General features: G+C 40.1%; 6 protein-coding genes across 7 annotated transcripts; 5 read left to right on the top strand and 1 right to left on the bottom strand.

Moving 5' to 3' along the window:
• The first annotated feature begins 1,761 nt into the window (after window positions 1-1,761).
• LOC104806485 (nuclear pore complex protein NUP160) lies at window positions 1,762-11,591 on the top strand. Its single transcript, XM_010531412.1, has 26 exons — window positions 1,762-2,155; window positions 2,252-2,516; window positions 2,595-2,655; window positions 2,820-2,977; window positions 3,097-3,182; window positions 3,255-3,359; window positions 3,467-3,561; window positions 4,343-4,460; window positions 4,610-4,792; window positions 4,913-5,099; window positions 5,228-5,793; window positions 5,984-6,146; window positions 6,237-6,508; window positions 6,642-6,826; window positions 6,947-7,023; window positions 7,176-7,534; window positions 7,806-7,874; window positions 7,960-8,278; window positions 8,503-8,628; window positions 9,055-9,163; window positions 9,400-9,471; window positions 9,569-9,704; window positions 10,236-10,343; window positions 10,504-10,644; window positions 11,092-11,265; window positions 11,366-11,591. The coding sequence occupies exons 1-26, from the start codon at window positions 1,832-1,834 to the stop codon at window positions 11,408-11,410; spliced, it is 4,503 nt and encodes a 1,500-aa protein (XP_010529714.1). The 5' UTR covers window positions 1,762-1,831; the 3' UTR covers window positions 11,411-11,591.
• A 564-nt stretch (window positions 11,592-12,155) lies between these two features.
• On the top strand, window positions 12,156-14,765 carry LOC104806483. The gene is made up of 5 exons (XM_010531409.2): window positions 12,156-12,729; window positions 12,809-12,939; window positions 13,025-13,095; window positions 13,176-13,257; window positions 13,723-14,765. The coding sequence occupies exons 1-5, from the start codon at window positions 12,171-12,173 to the stop codon at window positions 13,741-13,743; spliced, it is 864 nt and encodes a 287-aa protein (XP_010529711.1). The 5' UTR covers window positions 12,156-12,170; the 3' UTR covers window positions 13,744-14,765.
• An 86-nt stretch (window positions 14,766-14,851) lies between these two features.
• On the top strand, window positions 14,852-16,531 carry LOC104806484 (putative clathrin assembly protein At1g33340). Its single transcript, XM_010531410.1, has 2 exons — window positions 14,852-14,942; window positions 15,192-16,531. The coding sequence occupies exon 2, from the start codon at window positions 15,213-15,215 to the stop codon at window positions 16,254-16,256; it is 1,044 nt and encodes a 347-aa protein (XP_010529712.1). The 5' UTR covers window positions 14,852-14,942; window positions 15,192-15,212; the 3' UTR covers window positions 16,257-16,531.
• Window positions 16,532-16,765: 234 nt separating this feature from the next.
• Window positions 16,766-18,069, top strand: LOC104807007 (22.0 kDa heat shock protein-like). Its single transcript, XM_019201704.1, is given in 2 exon segments — window positions 16,766-17,489; window positions 17,492-18,069. Coding segments are annotated over 2 exon segments (600 nt in total). The 5' UTR covers window positions 16,766-16,993; the 3' UTR covers window positions 17,596-18,069.
• LOC104806481 (pentatricopeptide repeat-containing protein At1g33350) lies at window positions 17,063-20,025 on the bottom strand. Of its 2 annotated transcripts, none has more exons than XM_019201703.1 (2): window positions 18,132-20,025; window positions 17,063-17,147 (listed from the first exon to the last, which is right to left on the bottom strand). In XM_019201703.1, exon 1 carries the CDS (start codon window positions 19,990-19,992, stop codon window positions 18,319-18,321), a length of 1,674 nt encoding a protein of 557 aa, XP_019057248.1. In that variant the 5' UTR covers window positions 19,993-20,025; the 3' UTR covers window positions 17,063-17,147; window positions 18,132-18,318. The 2 variants fall into 2 exon arrangements, with proteins under 2 accessions (XP_019057248.1, XP_010529708.1); XM_010531406.2 differs by lacking the exon at window positions 17,063-17,147 and adding an exon at window positions 17,388-17,503.
• Window positions 20,026-20,062: 37 nt separating this feature from the next.
• Window positions 20,063-24,543, top strand: LOC104806482 (CLP protease regulatory subunit CLPX3, mitochondrial). The gene is made up of 16 exons (XM_010531408.2): window positions 20,063-20,168; window positions 20,339-21,190; window positions 21,379-21,440; window positions 21,558-21,640; window positions 21,734-21,813; window positions 21,925-21,975; window positions 22,190-22,264; window positions 22,352-22,429; window positions 22,748-22,804; window positions 22,963-23,033; window positions 23,117-23,216; window positions 23,359-23,463; window positions 23,586-23,648; window positions 23,753-23,875; window positions 23,977-24,144; window positions 24,246-24,543. The coding sequence occupies exons 2-16, from the start codon at window positions 20,375-20,377 to the stop codon at window positions 24,297-24,299; spliced, it is 1,986 nt and encodes a 661-aa protein (XP_010529710.1). The 5' UTR covers window positions 20,063-20,168; window positions 20,339-20,374; the 3' UTR covers window positions 24,300-24,543.
• The last annotated feature ends 398 nt before the right edge of the window (window positions 24,544-24,941 follow it).

Below are 24,941 nucleotides of genomic sequence, written 5' to 3'. Positions count from 1 at the left end.
TTATATTAAAGTTTAAATTTTATAAACTACAAATAATCATTGTTGTTGTTATTAAGAATTGAAAATCTCCAAAAAGTTGGATTTTGTTTTCCCTGAGTTATACTTTTAAGAAAAAAAATAGATAGTGTATATATAGTATATAGTGTCATTACATTCTTCATTTTCCTATAAGTACATTAAGAAAGTTTCGTGAAGTTTACTGGTATGGATAACATTGCAAAAGTTTTATACTCAATAATATCTATATCTTTTGGTATTATATATATATATATATTTTGTTTAGTTGTATCCAACTATTTTTTAATAAAATAATCTAAAAATCCAATGCGTGTGAGTACAAATTTGTGATTATTTCAATACTCAGTTACCAAATCTTTATAAAATAGAATTTACTAAAGTGATCATTTCGGTTATTAACCGAATAATCGAACTGATTAAGATATAACTGTGTCCGATATCAAAATCGAATGGTTATGATTTCTTTATACCCAAAAAAATCAAAACCGAACCGAATTGAATAAAAAAATAACCAAAAAACTGATAGTTTTTTGAAAAAAATAAATTTTTTATCGAACCGAACCAAGAAATAATTGAAGTGAATCAATCCAAAGTTTATATAAAAACTGAATTATTATATTTTTATATAATCGAATCCGAATATAACCGAACCGAAACGTGAAATAACCGCTCTAGAAATTACTATAAATTAATTACGTTTAGAGGTGAAGTGACGTTTGGAGGAGAAAACAAATAATAAAAATGCAAACGTGGCAGTGTCTCTTTGTAGCTGTCTTTATAGACTTCCCACGTGCGGGCCCACGTGCGGGTTTAGATTCTCCGAGCAGTACTACGAGTCCTTGGGCCCAACCCTCCACTTACATTTTTTTTTCATAACACCTCGTTTTCGTAATTTACATTATATAAATTATTTTTTTTGTACCGTTATACAAACTAAAATATTTTATTGAACGTGTGAGTTTTTATTTTATCCGCAACTAAAAACTGAACAGGTAAAATCAATCTAGAAATAAAAAAAATAGGTTTTCATTATGGCCATATGTAGAAAAAAAAAATTATGGTGTAGCATTTTATTATTATTTTTTGCATTGGAATCACACCAATAATGTCCCTACCTTGGAAAATTTTGATGCTGGTTTGACCACATTCATGCATGGGAGTATGAATCAATCATGTGAACATACTAATTCTAAGTTCAATCATTTTTATGTACAAGCCGTGACAATTAATTCAAGGTCCTTCTTACTTAGTATACCAATACGCATGCATGCCCATGGAGACACACACGCATGCATGCCGATGGAGACACAATATACATAAGCGCAAACACACACGTGTGTATATATATATACATCGCAGTTGTAAAATAGATGAAAATAGGTGTATTATATATATATATGTTTGTATGTATGATATATATTTCTTACTTTATATATAGATATTAGACCAAATGATTTACAATCATATATAAATATCAAATTTTAGTTCTTATTTGTTATTCATACAACGAAACCGAACTGATATTTAAACCAAACCAAACCAATCAATATTCGGTTACAGTTTGATACAATTGTTATCAAACCAAATAAACCATTTCTAAACCGAACTGGAATATTGCAACATCTCTGGGCTCAATGGGTCGAAAGTAATGGGCTTATTGGGCCGAATCAATGAGCTATTTGAGCCTAGGGTCATAAATGGGCCTAAATCATCTTTTGAGTTACCGGAGAGGCGCCTTTGGTTTTGAATCTAGGGAGAAGGGTTTAGGGTTCAAACGACGGTGGAGGGGAATCGCCGGAGGTCGCCGAACGGGATGGAAGTTCCGGTCGTAGGTGGTGGTGGTGGCGATGTCGTCAAATGGATCGAGATTTCTGTGCCTTCTCCTTCTTCATCTTCTTCAATTACTACTGTTTCGAATGGGGACAATGAATGTGTTTTGCTTCCTTTGTCCGAAGATTACGCCTCCAGCTCCGTCATCGGGGAACCTCCGATCTCTTTCGTTTGGAGAATCCATAAGAAGAACCCCAATGTTCTGGAGCTTCTTCAGCTTTCTGCTCAGACAGAGTTCCCAGCTACTGGGTTGCGATTCGTTTTTGTTCATGCTCTCTCTCCTTTTGCTCTCGTATCCGCTGACTCGGTCTGTCTACCGTTTTCTGAATTTTGATTCTACTATCTTTTGTTTTTGTTATTGTCCTCATACGCTAAAAGTGAAGCTACGGAAATTGAATCACAGGGTAGTGACAGTGGTCGTCTCGTCTTCTTTCTTTATGCTGTAACATCGTATGGAGTTGTCTACGTCCTGGAACTCTCCAATGTTTTCGCTTACACGTCATCTTCTGTCTTCCCGCGTGATCAAATGGTTCACTTGGATGTTCGGCCCCACTTAGACCAAGCTCGTGTTACCAGTGTCGCTGCTTCATCTGGCTTCCTTTTTCTTGGGATGTCCGATGGTAGTGTCTCCTGTTTCCGACCCGCCATGTCTCTTCAAAACCCTTCTGGTAGATTTTATCCTCTATATGGGCATCTCCTTTTTGTATTTGTTGCCATTCTCATGTCTTCACCCACTTTCTGCTTAGGTTTCCACCAGGAGCTGCGTGAAGATGCAGGACTTGGTCGTCTATGGGGCTTGGTATCAAGGTTAGTCTTGCAGCATAATTGTTTGAAAAAAACTTTCTTGTCCTGATGTTTTTTATTGCTATGTATGAAGCAAAAATGTTATCATGGACTCATGGTGCTATCTTCTTGTTATGTGACTGTCTCCTCCTCTCTCAGACTATCAAAATTGTGTCTTGTAATTGTAGGGGGAAAACAGTTGGGGCTGTGCAAGATTTATTTATATCAGATGTTCATGGGAGAAAATTTGTATTTGCGCTTCATGTTGACGGAACAATACGTGTCTGGGATCTCTCAACTTATAGTAGGGTTTTGTGTCACAGTATTGCTGCTTCAAAACTTGATGGTAATCTCTGATATCTGTCACACCATCTTCACAATGTTTGCTTCTTTATCATCAATCACTAATTGATTTTCTACGGTTGTCCGTCCCTCTGTTAAAACTTTTTCTGCATCTTTCTCTAGGAGTTGCGTATTTCAGGTTATGGCTGGGCAAAGCTGACTATGATTCTGGCATTATTCCGTTAGCTGTCTTGTATAGAAAGAGAACGGTAAGCTTCTGCAGTGTCTTTGATTTTCGATTGTTGTTCTATCCTTGATACCCTTTGTCCAAATATCCGTAGGATGTCAGCTTGGATATAATCAGTGTGTACCACCTGCACTCCAGCCCTGGGGATAGGATAACCTTGTCTTTAGATCCTGGGTTGCAGAATATTTCATTGGAAGAGGTAGTGTTGAGTTCAGTCATATGGTAATTCATTATTCATTTTAGTTCTAACTGATGTTTTTCTTTTCTGTCGGCTGTAATGAATTTTAGCTCTTTCTAATCTGGCAGGGTGAAGCTCGGGATGTCAAACTTTCATCTAACCAGATCTGGATTCTAAAGAGGAATGAACTGTCATCTTATATGTTACAGAAAACTAGCACCGTGTAAGTTGGAGGAGACTGATTTTCTGCTAATTTGATCTAGACACTTTTTACACCATTGAGCTGGATTAGACTAATTGAATTGATCCAGGTAGTTTGTACCTGCAAACTTTCCGTTATACATCATATCCCAAGGTTTAGAAGGAATTTACTTGTTCTCATTTGCAGTGGTTTTCTGCAGTCAGGCATCCTGATGTTTAAATATGATTTGGTTGGTCAGAGTATTCGTTTTGCTTATATCTTACTCAGGGAGATTATTGTGAAGAAGAATTATGTTTAGATTGTTGTCTCTATGAATTTGAACCAGTGGTTTGGTACTGTGTACGTGAGACATCCTTTTTTATAATTTTTTGAAGTGGTAAGAACACACACTGATACGTTGATGCACGCTATAGCAAAATGAGATAAGATGCTTGGAGCCTCTACCATTTGGGACAATAATGATAAACATAGTAGATGCTTTTTATGCTGTGATTTTTTCTTGTCATAGACTATGACTCATAGTGACTTCTGACGAGATTCAAAAATTTACATGAAGCTCTTCCTAGAATTTGAAGCTCCTAGATTGCTTTGTAAAATTTGCACTAGGTCAAGCTAGAAAGACTGTTGGTTCCCAAACAGGGGAGGGAAATGTGTTGTCTTGTCTAATCCAATCTTTTCGGCTTGTGGTTGTGCTATTGGCTACTTTTTTTGTATAACAAGCTATTATTGTTTTCTATCTTTTTTTCTCTTTGAATGGTGAATAATGTTATGTTTATAATTGCTTCTCTTGACCTATTGTTAGGGAAGCACATTCTTACACATTGCAGGAAGAGTTCATCTCTGACCAGCTATTTCTGGGTTCTAAGTGCTGTTTACATGATCTTCTTTTGACAACAAATTCACTATTTTCATCTGCAAAGGTTCTTATGACAATTCTTTAGCTCCTCCATTGTTTCAATCAAAATTTATTATAAAGAATGATCAATCTGCTCCTCCCTTTATTGTGAATATTCAAAAGCAATATTTTTGTTTCCAACTTTCTATTTATACCTTAGATTACTTTTTGCAGGACCAAATTATGGCATTCATATCACCAATCTTCCTGCGCAGGCTTCTTTGTCCTGGAGTTTTTCATAATGTTGCCTTGCGTTTAACTTTACTGGACTACAATAAGCACTGGACTGATTCTGAGTTTCAATCTTTAAGTGTTGATGAGCTCAGAAGCGAAATCCTTTTGCTAGTTGAGCACGAGGTTCACTTTCTCAGAATTCTAGAATATTTTTCTGAATATTATGGACTATATGGTTTCTAGTGTTACTTTGCGTGAATTTGGAGTCATGAAATAGCTGAAATATACTTCTCCTTTTATCAGGTTACTGCTGAAAGTTCTATATCTGTGTTTCACTGGTGGAATAACTTTTGTATACGATACCTACATCATTGGCGCAACAACAATGAAGCTCAGGCTTTGCTCTTTCAATCAGATGTTATTGGTTTAATCCGGAAAAGTTCTGTGTCACTGTTTTGTGGATTTGAGAACATTGAGCTCAGTATTGGAGGTACGCATGATTCTTATTTTTTGTTTTGGGTGCACAATTTGCTACTACCATTTGTCTTGCTGCTTATTGTAGTCCTTTCTTTTCCAGTTCATTTAAATTGTAATTTTGTCTTTTATGTCATTTTATAGGATTTATGTCTGGAGACAACAACCTAGCAAGCTTGGGCCTTGGCATGTCTGACAGTGAAAATGAGGTTCTTGCGGAGGTACTAGGATGTACCGCTAAGATTAGTAAACGATGGGGTGGAGCCCTGTATGCCATATATTATGAATCATTTACCGGAAAGCCGATTATCTCGTCTGATGAAATTGTTCCTCGCTTAGTGAAAATTCTAGAATCCGGCTATGCTTTGTCAATAGGTCAGCATACTTGGGTGGATCTTGGTGCAGATAAAGGTTGGGAAAAGGAGCTGGAAGCCCATAAAAATCTGAGAATGTTTTCCATTGACATGTTATTATCTCTCTCTGCTCTGTGCCAAAGGGCTGGATCTTGGGAAAAAGTTTTTAACATCACAGAGCGCTATTTACAGTATCTGGTCCCAAAGAAATTTATGCAGAGTGACGATGGTGGAGCATTGTCTGATATCTATAGTTCTATCCTCGTCCAAGCTACTTCTCAGTTTGTGAAAGCTATGTTCGAGTCTGCACTCGACATCCTCCTATTCGTCAACTATCTGCTTAACATCTCTGGGCAGGTTGGGTTTTACTGTTCCTTGTGTCATTGTGGAAATTGTATTGCTTTATGGAAATTACATGCTTTCTCTATTTGCACACTGTTTTTCATTGTTTCCAGTCACTGCTATTACCAAACTTCAATATTTGGAACTTGTTAACTGCTTTTTCTTTGGATTTTCTAAACACATTTGTCATTCTTTCCTTCTGCAGATTAATATGTCACAGGAAGACATATGCAAGCTACGGCTTGAGCTGCTTCCACTGATCCAAGATATTATCTCAGAGTGGCTTATCATTCTTTTCTTTGTCACTACTCCAGCTGAGTCAACTTCAATCGAAGATTTCAGCTCTAAACTCTCATTGCTACAGATTGGTGAGTTGTTGACGTTGGAAAATATCCCCTAGCAGCTCATGTCCCCTAACATCAGCTATGGATTGATATAATTTTTTGTGTTCAATGCAGACAGCAATGTTGACCAAAGATCATGGAATGCAATGATTGGGAAATGTGGTTTCTCATTAGCATTTATTCTTCTTGGTAGCCGGAGTTGCATTCTAGATAACCGTTTTGACTTAACATCTCTTCCAAGTCCGCAAATAATTATTAGCTTGGTGCAAAACTTTGTTAGCTGGATTCGTTATAGCAAAACCGGAGGTCACTCTTATTCACTGCTAAGACGTTCAATCGAGCTTGCTCTTATGTTGATCACAAATGGACAGTCTGACGCTGTTGAGGTTCATATTGTTATATTATTTTACTTTACCAGAATCTTCCAAGTGGAAAACGTTTACCTACTGCCTGTTAGTGGATCTCAAACAAAAATTCCTGTGTTTCTTGTTTTCTCATGTTTCCATTTACCTTCTGCAGTGCATCCTTGCGGTTGTGGAAGCCAATTTACGCGGGGAAAAGTTTTTTGGAACTAATCAATGTACTAGTGAAGATTGGTGTCTTCTGCAACATCTCCGTGGATGTTGCCTCCTTGACCAAGTACGTGGAGCAAGCGGAATATTAAGAGAGCGGAACATTTGTGAAGCCATTCGCTGTTTCTTCAGGTGCTAATTGGTTTGGAGTTTGGTTATTGTTAATTGTGAAATCCTGTCCAAGGTCTGCTGCCTAATTTTATTTGAGCATTTCTCGTTTCACATCTCTACCTTTGTATGGTTCACATGTAGAGCTTCATCAGGTGAAGGAGCATCCAAGGCTTTGCACCGCTTGTCTGCAGAAGCAGGATTTTCTCATTTCAGAACTCGTAAGTTTTCTAAAGAATCTTGTTAACAGGAAAAGTAATATTCGGCCTCTGGTTCTTTCTCTGTTTTCTCCAGTTACTGGAAAAGGAGGAGTTATGCTTTACAAATTCAGTTATTTTCTTCCTTCTCTTTTCCCCTCCTGTATTTGAATCAGGTGCATATGTTCCAAGTGGTGCTATGTCATCTGAAACATGGAAACTTCATTACTATGAGTGGGCTATGCAACTTTTTGAGCAGTACAATATAAGTGAAGGAGCATGTCAGTTTGCTTTTGCTGCCCTTGAGCAAGTTGACGAGGCTCTTAATCTGAGAGAGAGTCATGAGAACGAGTCCCTCATTGAATCAAGCACTGCCACTAGAGGACGACTGTGGGCAAATGTTTTTAAGTTCACCTTAGATCTGAATCTCTTGAATGATGCTTACTGTGCCATAATTTCGAATCCTGATGAGGAGATCAAGCGCATCTGCCTGAGGCGCTTCATAATAGTTCTGTTTGAATGTGGTAGAACAAAGGTTAAGGATGCAACTGCTTCTCTCCTCTAATCCTCTTTAGCTTTCCTTTGGATGCATTTGTCTGTTCTGTAACCCGCGACCAGTGTTACTAGAAATCTTGTAACAGATTTGCTAGTTTCTCATTGCTTTCTTATACCTGTTGTTTACGTGGACTGTGGAGACAGACAGATCTGTTCTGTGAATTCAACTTAATGTACTTAAACAAAGACTTAAATATTTCTATTAATGCTAGAAATTTTAGTTTCTAATCAATTTCGCTCTTGATTTTCAGATTCTCAGTGATGGTCATTTACCTTTCATTGGCTTAGCTGAGAAGATTACACAAGAGCTTGCTTGGAAGGTATTCCCTTGCTGGACCTTTCTCTCCTTGGTGTAGATGGTTTATTTTTCTAGTTTCTGACTGTCACTCTTTCTACTTTTTATAGGCTGAGCGTTCAGATATAATGACTAAACCAAATCCATACAAACTGCTTTATGCTTTTGAAATGCAACGACACAATTGGCGAAAGGCAGCAAGTTACATGTATCAGTTTTCCGCTCGTTTAAGAAGCGAGGCAGCATTTAAGGATCACAAACACTCGTCCCTGCTCTTTCAAGAGAGGCTTAATGGGCTTTCTGCCGCTCTTAATGCATTATGTCTTGTTCATCCTGCCTATTCTTGGATTGATCCACTGCCCGAAGAAGCGTTACATCATAACATCTCTTATCCAGCTAAAAAGTCTAGAATAGCAGAGGAAGATCATTGTAAGTCCTCTTAATCACTGTATTCTACTAGTCTTTTCTGTAGTTTGTACCTTGTTTATCGTTACTGTATGATAATATTCTACCCGTGGGACAACATTCTAGAGAATTTATTCATACATTCTCTATATTTTCCTTCTGTATCTTTTGCCTCTTCTTTATTCCTGTTTCTTTCTTCTGCCAATTTGCATCGTGGATAATGCCATTCTAAACCACTTTTGTTGCAGTGCGGAATGCTGATCAGCCTAAGAGGGAGAAAAATTGCATTGATATGGAGAAACTTCAAAACGAATTTGTTTTGACTTCAGCAGAATATCTGCTTTCACTTAAAAGTATCAGTTTGACCTATTCAGGTAAAATCTTCTCTAGATGTTTCCTTATGTGTCCTTGTCTTGAGTTCTTGATACAGGCTGAATGGATCTGAATGTAGGCAATTGTCAATATGTGTACTCATTCCTTCAGAACTGTTTAAAGGATTCCCTGTTTAAAGTTGCAGAGAAAGGGTATGAGCGATGTGTATGCGTATTGAATTAAATATCGACAGTCTCCTTCTTGCTATGTGTTATTTGCTGTACATTATGGATCTGACTTTGATCTTGCCTCCATGGTGCATTTCTCAGTAAAAATAATGAGTTCCATATGTGTTCTCCCTGAGTTGGTTCCTTTTTGGAAGACGTTATTACTCAAACACGAAGCCTTAATGATTTTCGAAAATTAAAAGTCCATGCTAATTTTTTTTATCTAACCCAGTGCAATGTGTTCTTTCGACTTCGTTCCAGGATTCGAAAAGCCGCCATCAGACTTGATTGACCTTCTTGTCCAGGCAAACCTACATGACATGGCATTTACTGTCGTTTTAAAATTCTGGAGAGGTTCAACATTGAAGAGGTATATTTCCTGCTTGGTATATTCTTTAATTGAAGGGCCGACCTGGCTCAACGATAAAACCATTTATCGTGGGGTCTGAGATCGTGGGTTCGAATCAGCCTCTCTACATAAATGTAGGGGTAAGGTTGCTTGTATATTCCCCTCCGGAATACGAATTGAGTTGGTCCTTTTTATTTTCTTTAATTCATATGCCCATGAAGAATTTTGTAGAATTAATGTTAACTGTTTCTTCTCAGGGAGCTTGAAAAGATATTTGAGAATATGGCAATCAAATGTTGTCCCAGTAAAGCTGGAACATTGTGGATAGCGTGGGTGACTTTGTTCTTAATTGCTTGTTGTTTCATTGACTACCCATAGACCCACTTTTACTGATTATAAAAGTAATATTATACATTCCTTTTTCAGAAATGATGTCAGGAATAATCTTCTGTTTACGTCTTCGGATGAAGAAATAATTCATGGTACGCCTGATAGAATTACTGCTGCTCAGGAATCGAGTTCGAGGCTGGCTGGTGATTGGGAGATTCTTGAGTTTTATCTTGTCAGTATCTTCTGCATCCTTGAGCAACAAAATTCTACTATTCCTCTGGATTTTGGACATTGGTGACAATAGTAGTCTTCTTGAGCATTATAACTTCATGAGCTTTCTCTGTGTGTAGATATTCGTACTACATGCTCGGTGTAGGTTTTCCTTAGCTGCTAAAATCACAATACGACTCTTTCTGTCTTAAATCTATTGAGTGAATCCCAAAAGAATAGTTTTCTATCAGGGATGTAATCATGGTGATTTAGTCGGGAACAATACTCTGTCTTCAACTTTGTCATTTCTGTTTTCATTTTTGGACCACAACACCTAGCAGCACTGTTGTCAATATCCTTGATGATTTAATTAGGATGTTTAAGTATGCCTGAATTTTCTAAATGAGTTCTAGATCCTTCTTATCCTGTTAATCTCAAACCTTGTCTAGGATATAGGTGAAACCTCACCATGGCTGGATCAGGATATCGTTTTGTTATTTGCTACTTCGAGAATCATGGATTAAAGTTGTCTATTGGATTTTCGTAATAACAGAACAGGTACAAAGATGTTCATGCTAGACTACCGGTAACTGTTGCTGCGACCCTTCTTCGAGCAGATCCTTGTATCGAACTGCCTTTTTGGCTGATTCAAATGTTCAAGGTAATACCCTGCTTAAATCTCCATACGATGTTGTCATGCTTCCAGAATAGTAGCTACTGCTTCATGAGACGTCTGACCGCACAAAGAAGATAGTTTTCTGGTTTGTTCTGTTCTGGTTTTATGGTAGTTTTCTTAAACCCTATTTTGTGGGTCTCAACAGGAGGGCCAGAAGGAAAAGGCTTTGGGAATGGCTGGGCAAGAAGCAAGTCCGTCTTCTTTATTTCAATTATATGTTGACAATGGGCGTCTTATGGAAGGCACTAATCTGCTGCTGGAGTACATGGAGTTATTCGCATCAGCGGTGAGTGAAGATCTACATATATACTTGCCATCACTAAGGACCATTTGTTTGTCATAAGCTTCTCGCTATATTTAGAGTATTACAGTACAGATTTGCAGACATGAATACTTTACATAGAATTTGGTTTTATGTCTATTTTATCACAATATAGGTTTGCATCCCGCAAAGGCTATACTAGTTGCTAGTTTTTAATAACGCACAAATAATGTTCAGTTGCACTAGACATGAACATCTAAACGGTGATGTAACACCCTGTGATCAAATCTGCGTCCGTTTGAATGCTTGTGCGATACATATAGCCGCATGTAGGGTACTTGTATACATATAGCCCCTTAGAAGTTGTAGACAGCAGTTTGATTTTGCCACTCCCATGTTCTTGGTATGTGGCTTGTACTTCTGTTTTCTTCTACTGACAGAAACTGTTTCTTTTGGACTGAACTTGAACAGAAACCAGCAGATGTACTGAAGAGGAAAAAGGTGTCTGGGGTGTGGTTTCCTTACACAGCAATAGAGAGACTATGGTGCCAAATAGAGAGGACGATAAGCTCAGGACGGATGGCGGAGCAGTGCCAGAAGCTGAAGGACCAACTCCGTCAAGCATTGCTGAAACACTTACAGCTGGTAACACATCAAACGATGTTTGTATATATATGTACTGAAACAAATGCAGTCGAGTGTCGGTTTTTATGGATTCGGATTCATGTTATTGCTGGTTTTGCAGCTGAAGGTGGACTCAGACGATGCAGTATCTTGTGCAGCTGGTTAAAGCAAAGCATTCGAACCATTCTGTATGACCAAGGCTGACAAAACATGTGTTGTTTATCTACTTATGCGTATGGAAGTTTTGATAAGGTTAGTCATGTAGATATTGCGATGACACACTTGTATGCACACATGCTTTATGAACCTATGGACCATTTATTATTATTATTGTTGTTGTTGTTGTTGTTGTTGTTGTTGTGTCATCATCATTGTTATTGTTAGTGTTGTTACATGAAATAGAATTTGATTGTATGCTGTTTCATTTTTTTTGGGAATGAATGAGATAATAACAAAAATATTGAAATATTTTTCATTTTTATTTTTATTTTTTATAACACAAAATTGTTGTCATGTAGTGTTGATGTAAAAAATTCGGTGTGTTATATTAGCATCATTCATCGTAAACTATTAAACAATTCATGTCATTTAGAAGAAAGTTGTCAATTTATGTATTTTTTAATAAATAAACATTTTATGATTCACGATCGTAAAAATTCGTTGAAAAAAATTTGTAAATTCATGTATTTTTTTCAATAAATAAAAAAATTATGTTAATAAATTAATAAATTGATGTATTTATTTAAAAGAGATTTCTGTTATAAATAGCATAAATTGATGGTGATATTTTTTATACAGAAAATGTATTTCAGATTTTTTAATAAATTAAATATATTTGATAATTAATTAGTCAAATAGATAGCTATTGTACTCACATGTGATGTAAAAGAAAGAAACAAATGGAAAGCAAAAACTCATTTATCCAAATGAAGGCAACCGATTTTAGTAAAAAGGACTTCTGTGCCGATTGTTGTAACTTGTATTGCGCGACCAAGCAGTGTATTTCTGTGAATTTCCCTCACACTCCATCTCTGCGGTCTTCAATGGCGTTGGCGGCTCTGTTTCTCACTAGATTCCCTTTTCTCGTTCTTCACCGGTCGCCCTCGCCATCGCCATCGCCGTTGCCGTCTGTTCACTTCTACTATAGGAGGAGCATTCCAGCCTGTGGGTATGCTCTTGGCAACCGTTATTTTCCGATCCTCTGTTATTCCTCCTCTATCGTCGGTGGAGATTCCGGTGGCCAGGTATCGGATTCTGCGGTTGCCGATTACTTGAAGATCAGTGACGATCAATTGATGAAGCAATGCAAGATGGAGACGTTCAGGGTATCGGGACCTGGAGGACAGCACCGGAACAAGCGTGACTCCGCTGTACGGCTCAAGCATTTGCCCACCGGAATCGTGTCTCAGGCCGTCGAGGACCGATCGCAGCACAAGAACCGCGCGTCTGCTCTCACTCGACTTCGCACTCTCCTCGCCGTGAAAGGTCTCAACCCTATTTCACTCCGATTGCGATTTGAACATGTAAACCCTAGTCCTCGAGTTGCTTCTGATTTCTTTTCCAGTGAGGAACAAGGTGGATCTAGACACGTATTCCCCTCCCCCGGAGCTTCTTCAGATTCTTCCTCCGAAGTCTACCATCAGGCTATCTACTTCTGGTCCCCAAATTGGACCCAACAATCCTAAGTTTGTGCCTGTATGTGTCGTTTGTCATTCTTGCTCTCACTTCTTCTTCGTTCCTCTTCTGTGGTTTTACACATTTATGTATCTCTCTTGTACAGGGAATGCAAGCTTTGATTGATCTTATCTCTGCCAATGGTGGCTCCATCTCCGATTCTGCCAGATTGCTTGGGTACATTGTTCTTGTTCAACCTCTAATTTACCGAATTCACGTGTTTTCTTGTCCACCGGTGCCTTATCTCTGTATTTCAGGTTGTCCACCGGTGCCTTATCTCGTTTGATACTATCCCATGATTCTCTTCGCATGGCAATCAATGACATCAGGGCAGCGAAGGTACTGATGCTCTTTTTGTCCCCCTTTTATCTCAGCCATGGATTGTGTACATGAACCCAAATGCTCGGTCACCATTATTGATGTGGTCAACAAGGATTCTGGGTCGTAGTGTGGTTCCTGATTTTTCAGTGCAAGGGCTTGCCATTTTAAGTCTTTTGGTCTCTTGTTTCACATGGAAACGTTCAGAGATTGTTTGCTCATGCTTGGATGAATCTCCACCTGAGAAAACAAGTCTATGTGTATATGTATACGAAATGCCTGCTTGTCTGCATTCTCCGTCCTCTTGCTGTTTTCTTCTTCAATTGTTTTTTAAGTCTAGTAGGTTTCTCGATATTTATTTATGTGCTCGACGCTCAATTTTTGTTGTTTAGTTTCCTATGTTATCACGATTATTTGGACCTACTTTTCAACATGCAATGTAGATCTGAAATGGTGAACCGTTTTTTTTTCATTCTGACCTTTCAGGGGATGAAACCTCTCAAATAGTTGTGTTGTATGTAATGCATTTGAGGTATGGTGTTCGGGCTTTTTCTCGGTATTCTGTTTCAGCTGTGCAGCCATGATGCCGCATAAAGACGGCCATTTGATGCACCATATCCTGAATACAAGTACAAGGTGATATGCTCCTAATTAGTTTACTCTAAAGTTTTGTCCTTACTCCTTTGTAACATTGGAAAGCCACTCTTTGTATTGAGATGATGTAGTATAGGTTGTTCAATCACAATGTTCTTCTCCTTTTCCACCTTATTCTTTGTTATACCAGTTGGAATAAGATTAATTTAGATTAGGTTTCTTCTCTTTTGTTCCATGTTCTTCCTTGTCTGTTCTCACTTGAATACTATCAGTTTCTTTTGTGGTGTAAAATGAAGCACTTTGTCTTTCATTTGGTGCCTTTGGCCAGTTCAAAAATGTCTAGAAGGGCATATACCCTGCACTGTAAAGCGATTGCAAGTTGGACTTCCAACACCAACTTGCAGTTGCAGATATGGTACATCAGTTACAAGTTTAATGTGTCAGTGCTTTTGAAGATATGAAATGACTGCGTTATAGGCATGTAGAGTTGGCTATCATCATTCAAACCTTCAGGTCAGCTCTTCATTCCCTATCCAAGGTGGCTCACTCATATCATCTAGGGCTTATGCATGTATGCCTTTTGTGATTTCAGTTGTAGCAGTTATACTGACGCTCTTTTAACACGGTTTATGCATAATCTAAGAAAAATGTGTTGCTACCTGCAGGAATCTTCTCATGGATATTGGATATTACGAATAGCAAGAGAGTTTGATGCAGCAGAATCAGATTCTTGTAGAATGAGGTTCTGTTCTTCCCCACACTGAAAAGGAAAGAACTTTTGGGTTGTGGAGTTGACTCTTGAGAAATGTTGTTTATTCATTTATATCCAGAAACCCAAGAGGAGTAGGGAGTACTGTGGTGCACTCTGACTCACTCTGGTTTATTTTAAAGATGAATTTGAAAATGTGCTCTTGAGGAAAGATTTCTCGACTTTTCATGGAGTGAACAGCGAAACAGTCATTTTCCCTTTTGTCTCTGGTATGAATTCTAAGATTCCAACAAATGGATTAATATAAGCTTAGTTTCTTTTTTGTCATTCTTATAGCCAATGAATGATCGGGTTGATACGTTCATGTTGATGCCCATGGTCAGTCTTCTCTCAAGAGAAACAGGTATGCTTTGATACAGCATCTTTGTAAAAGTGACTTTGACTTTTTTTTGCAGGATTTAGAAATATTTGTATGGAACATTCCCCTCTTTACATTGCAACAAAAGATTTGATTCCTCACCACCACCTTTTATTTATTTATTTTTCCTTTTATTAACGAATTTTTCCTCCTTACCCTCAAGTGAACGCCCGCGCGCACACATGTATATAGACTTCACTCTTTAACTGTTGATAGACTTCACCATTCCAACAGTCACTCAGTCTGCGGGTATCAATGGGGCTGGACATACAAAGCAAGCTTCTTCAAGTTCTTGGCCTCGCCAAGGATCATGCATCTATTGGCAAAGCTTTTGTACAAAACTACAATGAGAAAGGCTTTTTTGACATTGAAGTTGCAGTGGTTCGAGCCACAAGCCACGATGATAGTCCCATTGACGACAAAACCATGCACGAGATACTCTTCTTCGTTTCCAACACTCCAGGATCAGTCCCTTTTCTTGCAGAGCGGATTTCTCGCCGTCTAGCCAAGACAAGAGACTGTTCAGTTGCCCTCAAATCTCTGTTGCTCATTCACCGTCTCCTACGTGGAGGAAGTCGTGTTATCGAGCAGCAGTTGCATATTGCTCATGCCTCTGGCCATCTCCAAATGGGTTGCTCCTGGTTCTTGAGGAATCCGGATCAGTCCTTTGTTTTTCTGCAAAACTATGCAGCATATCTCCAAGAAAGAGTTGAATGGATCATCAACCAAGCAGGAAAGCTTGAACCCAACATGACTGGTGGTGGCACAAAGTTCAGACACTACAAAGAAAGGTCCATGGATCTTGTGTTCCACATCTTACCAAAGTGCCAAGAGTTTATTGACAAGGTGCTGAAATGTTCACCACCCAATACATTGCCTGTAGAGAACCTGGTCCAAGTATCAATATGCACCATCCTGAAAGAGAGTTTCCAAGTCTACATGACATATTCCGACGGCATAGCCATGCTGGTTAACATGTTCTTCGATCTATCAAGACCTGCAAGAGCTTTGGCCTGCAAGATGTTGAGAAAAGCTGCTAAACAGAGTCAAGATCTCCGCGAGCTGTATGAAAGGTGTAGAGGATGCGTCGGGGAAAAGAGCTTGGACTACCCATCTGTGCAAGATATCACCATGGATCATATAATAGCACTAGAGCAGTGCACAAACCCTAATCCTGCCAGTTCTTCATTGAGGAGAAGCAACAAAGGAGGAGAACAGGTGAGTAGGGTTTCTCCCAGTAGTCCCTTCTTCTCGCCGATGGAGACCAAAATCAGCACAGTCTGGGTTGTTTTTGAATAAATGGAAGTAGTAAAAGGAAGAGGACAGGTTTCTTTGCCATGTTTAAGGCTTGGATGCTTAAAAGGAGATCGTGATGTCTCTCTGCTTCATTCAGTTCAGGTTTCATCTGTTTCCTTGTCCAAAGTTGGGTCATGTGGAGGATTTTTTTTTTTTGTTTTAATGGTGTGGTGATTCAACATGACATCAAAGTGCATAACTATGCTTCTGTGTACAAAGATCTTACTCTTAAACTTCAATTAAGAATACTCTAGCCATTTGATTGGCTAGACAAGGATGGATACGTGGCAATGGAAACATAACTGAAGCCTAAAGGTATCAGCAACCAGACAGGGGAGGTTGAATTAGTGCAGCCCCGGTTCGCTTCAAATCAGCATGAACCGGTTGGTTTTGATCTCTTCATTTCTTAAATGAGGTGAAACCAATTCGTACATAAAGAATGAGCCGAATCGGTAAAAATCACGAAGGATAATAAAATGATTAGACAAGAAGAAAGTAAGCCAAAGCTAAGCTAGTAGAACATTCTCCATTTCTCTCAAACACTGTAACAGAATATATATATGTATATATGTATATGTATACCCAAAACTTTTAACAGTAGAAGCAAGATGTTTTCAAGAACCTACTTACGTTAAGAAGCTTACAAATACGCCATAGCTTTGCCCGTTGCCTCCACAGGGAACTTTCATTACAAGAGGAGTATCAGAAAGTTTGCAAGAAAAATAACGACGAACAAAACAATGGCCGTTGCCTTGCCTTATCATTACCGCACCCTTCTCTGTCTTGTCTTAGCCTCACTGTGCTTCGGGGACATTCCAACGAATGAAGGGTCTTTGCTCCCTCTTCTTGACACCCCTGCAAGTCTACTCTCTGATCTCTGGCCGGACAGGTTCCCTCATCCATTCAGAGTGTTGGAGCAAATCCCATTGGAACTAGAGAGGGACAATAACATGGCTCTGTCTCCTGCAAGAGAGGATTGGAAAGAAACACCTGAAGGCCACGTGATCTCCCTGGACATCCCCGGGTTGAAGAAGGATGAGATCAAGATCCAGGTGGAAGAGAACCGAGTTCTGCGAGTCAGTGGGGAGAGGAAACGCGAGGAGGAGAAGAAGGGTGATCACTGGCACAGATTGGAGAGGTCGTACGGAAAATTCTGGAGACATTTCAGATTGCCCGGCAATGTGGATTTGGATTCTGTCAAGGCCAAGCTTGAAGATGGCGTCCTCACAATTAACCTGAACAACTGTCCCCTGACAAGGTCAAAAGTCCAAAGGTTGTCAGCATCGAGGGTGAAGAGAAACAACCAGACAAACTCAAATCTTCTGAAACCAAACAAGATTAGCTATCTCCCATATCTTCGCTTTCGTGTACCCATTGGTCAAGAGTCCAGAACTGAGTTTTTTATGTTGTTAAAAAAAAAAAAAAAAAAAAAAAAAGGGGTGGGGTGTAATCTTCAGTGTATGTGATGATGTAATCTATCCACCAAAATCTGTGTAACAACCGTTTTGAGAAGAAAAATAAAATAAACTAAAAGAGTTTCAAAAGAGAACGAACGAAAAAGTTGAAAACTTTATAAGTAGAGAATTTCAGACGCGTCATATTAAGGATTAGTACATAAACATGATATTTATAAACAAATGAACAGATACATGCATATTACAACAATATAGAAGGGTGGAAGCACAAGGGTGAAAGCAGATTCAAGAAAATGATAGGTAAATACTGCATCATTTTAAAATCCACTCATATATATATATATACACACAAAAACTATAGTCAAGTGTTTGAACAGAAAATGATTCCAAGAAACTATGCTTGTTGTCAAATCAACTTGTTAGAAAGGACCCCTCAAAAGTGTAACCTGTTGAGATATCATACCTGCAAACACTGAACAGTTCTGCCAAAATCGATCCAAAGGTGTTCCAAGATGCGAGTTTTCAGCCCCAACACTTCCTCTTCCAGTGCCATTTCTTTGCTGCCGACAGTTCTTGTCCAATTCAATGACCATTAGAGAGCAGAGTGCAAAGCTGTTCCAGTGAATAGGCTGAAGCCTTTTGGTGGAAAGTTACGGTCTTTCAAACGTTTCGAAACAGATTAAACTCTCAAGTATGAAGTATATCTCCTCAGTCTTCGGATGTGATTTGTCAAGAGAATAGAACTGATGAACCCGGTTATCAATCTCGATCCAGCTACAGCCCGGTGTTTTACAAGCATTTTGGTCCTTAATCATCCTTCTAGCTCTGTGTGCCTCCTCCCATTTCCCCAACTCCCCATATAAATTCGCCATCATGGCTACATAACCTCCATTGCTGGGCTGTAAAGCCACCAGATTTTTAACCGCAACTTCAGCAAAATCCAAGCGGCCATATATTTTACAAGCATTGAGCAATGAGCCCCAGACAACCTCGTCAGGTTCCATCCACATCCCAGATATAACTTCAAGGGCTTCATCGAATCTACCAGCCCTGCCAAGAAGATCGATGAGGCAGCCATAGTGCTCAATCCTTGGTTCAATACCGAGTTTGTTTGTCATAAGATCAAAATAAGCACAACCATTTTCTACCAATCCTGCATGTGTACATGCATTGAGAAGGCCGATAAAGGTAATGCCATCTGGCTTTATATCATCGTCACTCAGCTTCATCATTTCCTCAAACACCGCAATTGCTTCTTCGCTACGACCATGGAGAGCAAAACAATTTATCATGGAATTCCAAGCTGTCGAACTTTTCTTGGATGTCATCCCAAAAACAGTGTTTGCTTCGACAAAGTTGCCACATTTTCCATATACATCGACCAAAGCATTTGAAACAAAGAGATCAGGAGAAAGAGAGTGACGGTAAACGAAGGCATGAATTCCTCTGGCCAGTTGGAGCATGCCGGTTTGGGCACAGGCAGAGAGGACACAGACCAAACTCACCGCATTAGGACGGATAAGAGGTTCCTTGATCATCCTTCTGAAGAGGGAGATGGCTTCCGGGAAGAGCCCGTTCTGGGTACAAGCCGCAAGTATCGCGTTCCAGGACGGAATATCACGGTCCGGCATTTCACGGAAAAGGGAGAGAGCATTGGAGATATCTCCGGACCGAGCATACCCAGAAACCATGGCTGTCCACGAGACAACATTTCTGTCAGACATTTCGTCGAACAGCTGTCTAGCAAACGGTATGTGAGAAGTTGAAGAAGCATAAGAGTGAAGCATAGCAGTTCGGACGACGATATAGAGATGAAACCCGGACTTGAGCGAGTGGGTATGCACCAAAGGAGTGGAGAAAGCGGACGAGAGATAAGGAGTACACTTGAAAACGTGTGGGTAGATGAATTGATTCGGACGAGGTGAACTGCGACGAAGCATGAGCCGGAACAAGGAGAAAGCAGAGGAAGCATGGTGAGGAAGAGACGACGAATAAGCGGTGAGCACGGCAGTGTAAAGGTAGATGTTTGGGGAAGAGAAGTGATCGAAGACGAGACGAGCGTATGAGAGACTGCAGAGGCGGAGAGTGCAGAAGCGGATGAGCTTGAAGCACAAGAATGGCGAACGCCCGAGTCCGACGGCGATGATAAAGGACTGAACTTGCTTCAGATGGTTCAAGTGGGTCGACCTTGAGAGCACGGCGGAGACGACCCTGTTCACGAATTGCTCCGCCGTGTCCGCCGGCGATGAGCCGCCGCAGCCGAATCGAAGGAGTTTCATCCGAAGCGATGGACACCACGTGTCCCCATGTGCTCGTCCATTCATGTATGTAACGTGACGTGAGGGGGTGAGAGAGAGAGAATAGCAAGCTTCGTCTTTTTTTCTCCGTTTCTCTCGTTTTCTTTCACTTTCTCTCCGCCTTTCTCTTCTCTCCGCCCAATTGATGTATTAAAGCTTCTCCACCCGATCTACGAACCGTACATTTATTCATAGATACGAAGGTATATAGCCATCAGACATCCTCGGAGTTGATGCAGACATAACTCTCTATCCATCCTTGTGATTGTATTATCCTTTAACGGATCTCGATTTTCTCTTCGGTTTCCGAATCCGGGTTCTGTTTTTTCTTTGCTTTTTTCTGACAACATCGTGCATATACATACACACACAGAGATTGCTTACACGGCTTTCCACAATCTCGAATCAAATGTCTGGAATTTGGAGATGGAAAAATTTCAAGGCCTTGGCTTTTCAAGCTCGTTTAGTTTCGCCGATTTCCACGAATCTTCACAAACTGGAAATTGGCTCGCCTCGCCGCATGCAGAAGCGGTTCAAGTGGGAGCAGGGAGGTGGCGGCGGAGGAGGAGGAGGTGGCGGCGATGATTTTCCGTCGTCGGTCACCCGCCGGAAGATAAGAGCGGAGGCCAATTGCCCTCGCTGTTCCAAACAAATGGATCTTCTGTTCTCCAACCGCCAGTTCCCTTACTCTAATCTCCACCGTCCGGTTGATTCCTCCGCCGGGGCCGGCGACAGCAGCAATTACCAGGCCGTGAATTTCTGCCCCACTTGCAAAACCGCTTACTGTTTCAATCCTCGCGGCGTCTCTCCTCTTCAGGGCACGTTCATCGAGATTGGTCGCGTTCATCAACCCACCAACAATTCCAAATCCTCGAAGAAATCCAGGGAGTCCCAGCTCGGATCGGACAATAGCTCCGGCAGAAATCGACTCAGATCTGCTTTCTGGGACACGCTCAGATCTTACGGAACCGACCCACCAGAGGATTTGCCTTCAGCTCCCGCCAATGGCGTGTCCGTGCGCAACCCTCCATCGAACAACGTGGTCCGAGCCGCCGGAGGCGGCGGCGGCGGAGACGGTGCAAATGTGGATGCTCCTCCGCAACCGGATGCGGCCGAGAGCTCCGGTCGATGGGGCGGAACCAATTTGGGGAAGGACTTCCCAACTCCAAAGAAGATTTGCGAATTCCTTGACAAGTTCGTCATTGGCCAAAGCCGCGCCAAAAAGGTTCTGTTTTTCTTTTCTTTTCATTTCATATCACATTTTCTCACGCGATCCTTTATATCTCGAATGCTTGCTTGTGACCATATTCTTGCCATCGCCCATTGCTTTTGAACCGTGAGATCAGTCATCATTGACAACCTTCCACTGCCATTAATGGAGTACGAAATGTTGGTGATATCTTTCCATTGCAGGTGCTCTCTGTCGCTGTGTACAACCACTACAAGAGAATATATCATGCCTCTGTGAGAAAAGGGTTGGTTTTCTATCATCCATCCTCTCCAATCGTTCTCGTTATTACCTTTCTCTTTAATGGTGCCCCTATGATAAAGCTTTTGTAAGAGACTAACATAGTGGAGACATTGAATTATAGGTCAGGAGCAGAACCTGTTGCTGATGAAGACAACGTGGAATTAGAAAAGAGCAATGTCCTCCTGATGGGACCTACTGGTTCTGGTGTGTATGAGCATGTGTTTCCCAATGTTTTCCGCTCTGTGTTTTTCTGCTGGCTTTGACATTTTCTTCTTTTGCCCGATTCTGGCAATATAGGGAAGACGTTACTCGCTAAAACTTTGGCTAGACTTGTAAATGTTCCATTTGTCATTGCCGATGCCACTACTTTGACACAGGCAAGTCTCCTTTGGTTCATGAGCCTTTGGGAAGTTATTATATGATCCCGTGAATGAAATGAGTGGCAAGGGATGTTATCGGTGTGAACTTTTGTTCGGTGGCATTTACAGGCTGGCTATGTCGGTGAAGATGTGGAATCTATACTATATAAACTACTAACGGTATTACTTCTTCCGAATATCAATTTTACATGACCTTTTAAGTGTTCACCTTTCATCTCTCAGCTTCGCAGCCGAACACTTTTCCTATATCCGTACACTCATATGTTAGTTTTAAACCGTGTCTAGAAGCTGATCATCTTATAGTGCAGTGAACTTCTTGATCTCTTACCCGTAAGAAAATTTATTTGTACTTGCTAATTTGCTTGGCTTCTAGGCTGCTGAGTTCAACGTACAAGCAGCTCAACAAGGCATAGTCTACATTGATGAGGTTGATAAGATAACAAAGAAGGTCAGTAGGCAAGACAAGTAGAACTCTTGAGATCGATTAAGAATAATAAACTATTCAGCATCTGCTTCCTGGCATTCTCTTCCACAGGCTGAGAGCTTAAACATTAGCCGAGATGTTTCTGGAGAAGGCGTCCAACAAGCACTTCTGAAATTACTGGAAGGCACGGTGAGTTTGCTTTTGCGGATGTCGCATTCTGAGTATGCCGTACCTGCATTTGTCTCAATAGTTCACTGGACATGGTGCCTGGTTGTAATGTAACCTATAGAAGTGATTGCTTCGTCTGAAACGAGAAAGAAGTAAGGAAAAGATTATGGATATGACATGTATGTGATGTATCAGACAATTAGCTTACACTCTTCTCCAGAGGAGTTTCGTTACATGTTTCTCTCTTCGCCTGTTGTAGTCTTCATGACTCAGAGGGGAATATTTCTGATATGATGCTTTGCTTTCTACATGATCATAAGGTGTTCTGTTTTTGTTCAGATCGTAAATGTTCCTGAGAAGGGAACAAGGAAGCATCCACGGGGTGATCATATACAGGTCAGCAGTTAGACCGAGCTATTTGCTTCTTTTTCTCATCGGTTTTCATGCATGGTCTTCTGTCAAAGACCTTCATGGTTGGTTCTGAAATGGTTATATCCAAGGATCTTGTCTACTCATCATTTTATTCATGTGTCGGAGTATCCTATAATCTGCAGATAGATACCAAAGATATACTCTTTATTTGCGGGGGAGCATTTATTGACCTCGAGAAGACCATTGTTGAAAGGTAGTAAATCACGGTACACTTTGTAGCAGTATTCCATGGTGAGGTTTTGTCCGAAACTGGTAACAATCTCTAGTGTTTGTCAGACGACATGACTCCTCGATTGGTTTTGGAGCACCTGTCCGGGCCAACATGAGGACAGGGGGACCAATCAGTGCTCTTGTAACATCATCTTTGCTAGAATCGGTAAATACAAAATGATTCTGAAACACGGATGGATCCTGTTTCTAGGTTGAGCTTATTAGTTACATCATTTGCTGGGCCTTTGTTTCTTTATGAAAAACGCTTGGAAAGGTGACATGAATTTGGAATTCTATCTGCATTTCAGATTGAGAGCTCCGATCTGATAGCATACGGCCTAATTCCAGAGTTTGTCGGGCGCTTTCCCATCTTAGTTAGCTTGTCAGCTCTAACTGAGGACCAGCTGATTCGGGTACTTGCCAATGTTTTCCTGTCTCTTCTTCTTCTTCTTCTTCTTCTTCTTCATGTTTTTGCCTTAATTTTGCCAAGAGTGATTCAAGTAGTGAATGGCTAATGTGTGTTTTGGCAATACAGGTGCTTGTAGAACCGAAAAATGCTCTTGGCAAGCAGTACAGGAAACTCTTCAGCATGAACAATGTAAGATCCTGTAGTATCCAGCTTGGACTTTACTTTCCTCTCCATCATGTTTCTATTTGCTTGACGGGTCTCTCAAACCTTCGTGATCTGTTGCAAACTTTCAGGTAAAACTGCATTTCACCGAGAAGGCGCTTGAGCTGATTGCCAAACAGGCAATGGTGAAAAACACAGGTGCGAGGGGTCTTAGAGCTTTACTTGAAAATATTCTCACCGAAGCCATGTACGAGGTACCTTTATCTACACCACCGTAGATGATACTGCTGGGTCTCCTTTTTCTCTTTTTTTTTTTGCTGTCAAGGAAAAATATAACGGCACCTGTGTCTTTCAGATTCCAGATGCAAAGACGGGAAACGAAAGAGCGGATGCCGTTGTTGTGGATGAGGAATCGGTGGGCTTGGAAGCTGCCCGTGGATGCGGAGCTAAAATTTTAAGAGGAGATGGAGCTTTGGAGCGGCACCTCGCCAGAAGCAAGTTGAAAGAGGCTGCAGAATCGCAGGTGAGACAAATAAAAATGAACACAAGGACCGTTTCTTAAATCCATAATAACCACACCATGAATTCGAAAGATCGTCTTTAAGACGTGCCGGGTTTTCGCAGGAAAAGGCTGTGTGTGAGGAAGCAGAAGACGCAGCGAGAGCAATGAGCTTGTAGACTGGAACTGAAGCCAATAAGTTAACAAACAGTGTAGGGATTTGTCTTTTGATTGTTTGTAAAGAACATCATTCATCATGTTTTTCATCTTACAACATTGTACAACAGAAAAAGCATTTAGCTTCAGATTTCCAAAGGTGAAGGAAGAAAAAGGAGAGTGGGGCTTTTTGTTTATACCATCACCCTGTAAACCGACACACTGTAACTTGGGGCACCTACCTGAATAACACGAGTGTTTTACTTTTGTTTCATGTCGAAGAATTGATATATTGTTTAGACTTTTCAGTTTTTTTAACTAGTTACTTTGTTATTATTGATTTTAACAATATTTTTGTTAAATAATTCACAATATTATTATTATTTTACATTAATATTTATTTTATTAAGGCTTTGAATGGTGGGAATTTTTGGAGTTTTTAGAATCCAAAAACCAAAAAAAATATCATTCAAGTTTTTACAAAATTATTTTTTCTAAAAACTTGGAAAACCATTTTAGTGAAAAAATCAATGAAAAATCAAAAGCTATTTTTTTTTTAGTTTTCAAATATTATAAAATCCAAAAGTCAAAAACCAAAAACTAAAAACCAAAATCCAAAAATTAAAACCAAAAACCCAAAATAAAAGTCATCTCCATTCAAAGCC

This window comes from Tarenaya hassleriana, unplaced genomic scaffold (assembly GCF_000463585.1).
Source record: "Tarenaya hassleriana unplaced genomic scaffold, ASM46358v1 Cleome12, whole genome shotgun sequence".
NCBI classification, from domain to species: Eukaryota; Viridiplantae; Streptophyta; class Magnoliopsida; order Brassicales; family Cleomaceae; genus Tarenaya; species Tarenaya hassleriana.
Note: the sequence above shows the minus strand (reverse complement) of the source record. Positions and strands in the feature narration are given on the sequence as shown.

Excerpts from the sequence above, each read along its gene's own strand:
- LOC104806483 (XM_010531409.2), top strand. The coding sequence starts at position 12,171 with ATGAAGGCAACCGATTTTAGTAAAAAGGACTTCTGTGCCGATTGTTGT. Across the intron at positions 13,096-13,175 it reads GATTCTGCCAGATTGCTTGG|GTTGTCCACCGGTGCCTTAT; the intron begins GTACATTGTTCT and ends TCTGTATTTCAG. Across the intron at positions 13,258-13,722 it reads ATGACATCAGGGCAGCGAAG|GGGATGAAACCTCTCAAATA; the intron begins GTACTGATGCTC and ends CTGACCTTTCAG.
- LOC104806484 (XM_010531410.1), top strand. The coding sequence starts at position 15,213 with ATGGGGCTGGACATACAAAGCAAGCTTCTTCAAGTTCTTGGCCTCGCC.
- LOC104806482 (XM_010531408.2), top strand. The coding sequence starts at position 20,375 with ATGTCTGGAATTTGGAGATGGAAAAATTTCAAGGCCTTGGCTTTTCAA. Across the intron at positions 21,814-21,924 it reads ATGCCACTACTTTGACACAG|GCTGGCTATGTCGGTGAAGA; the intron begins GCAAGTCTCCTT and ends TGGCATTTACAG. Across the intron at positions 23,217-23,358 it reads CATCATCTTTGCTAGAATCG|ATTGAGAGCTCCGATCTGAT; the intron begins GTAAATACAAAA and ends TCTGCATTTCAG.
- LOC104806481 (XM_019201703.1), bottom strand. The coding sequence starts at position 19,992 with ATGAATGGACGAGCACATGGGGACACGTGGTGTCCATCGCTTCGGATG.
- LOC104806485 (XM_010531412.1), top strand. The coding sequence starts at position 1,832 with ATGGAAGTTCCGGTCGTAGGTGGTGGTGGTGGCGATGTCGTCAAATGG. Across the intron at positions 4,793-4,912 it reads TTTTGCTAGTTGAGCACGAG|GTTACTGCTGAAAGTTCTAT; the intron begins GTTCACTTTCTC and ends TCCTTTTATCAG. Across the intron at positions 8,279-8,502 it reads AATAGCAGAGGAAGATCATT|TGCGGAATGCTGATCAGCCT; the intron begins GTAAGTCCTCTT and ends CTTTTGTTGCAG.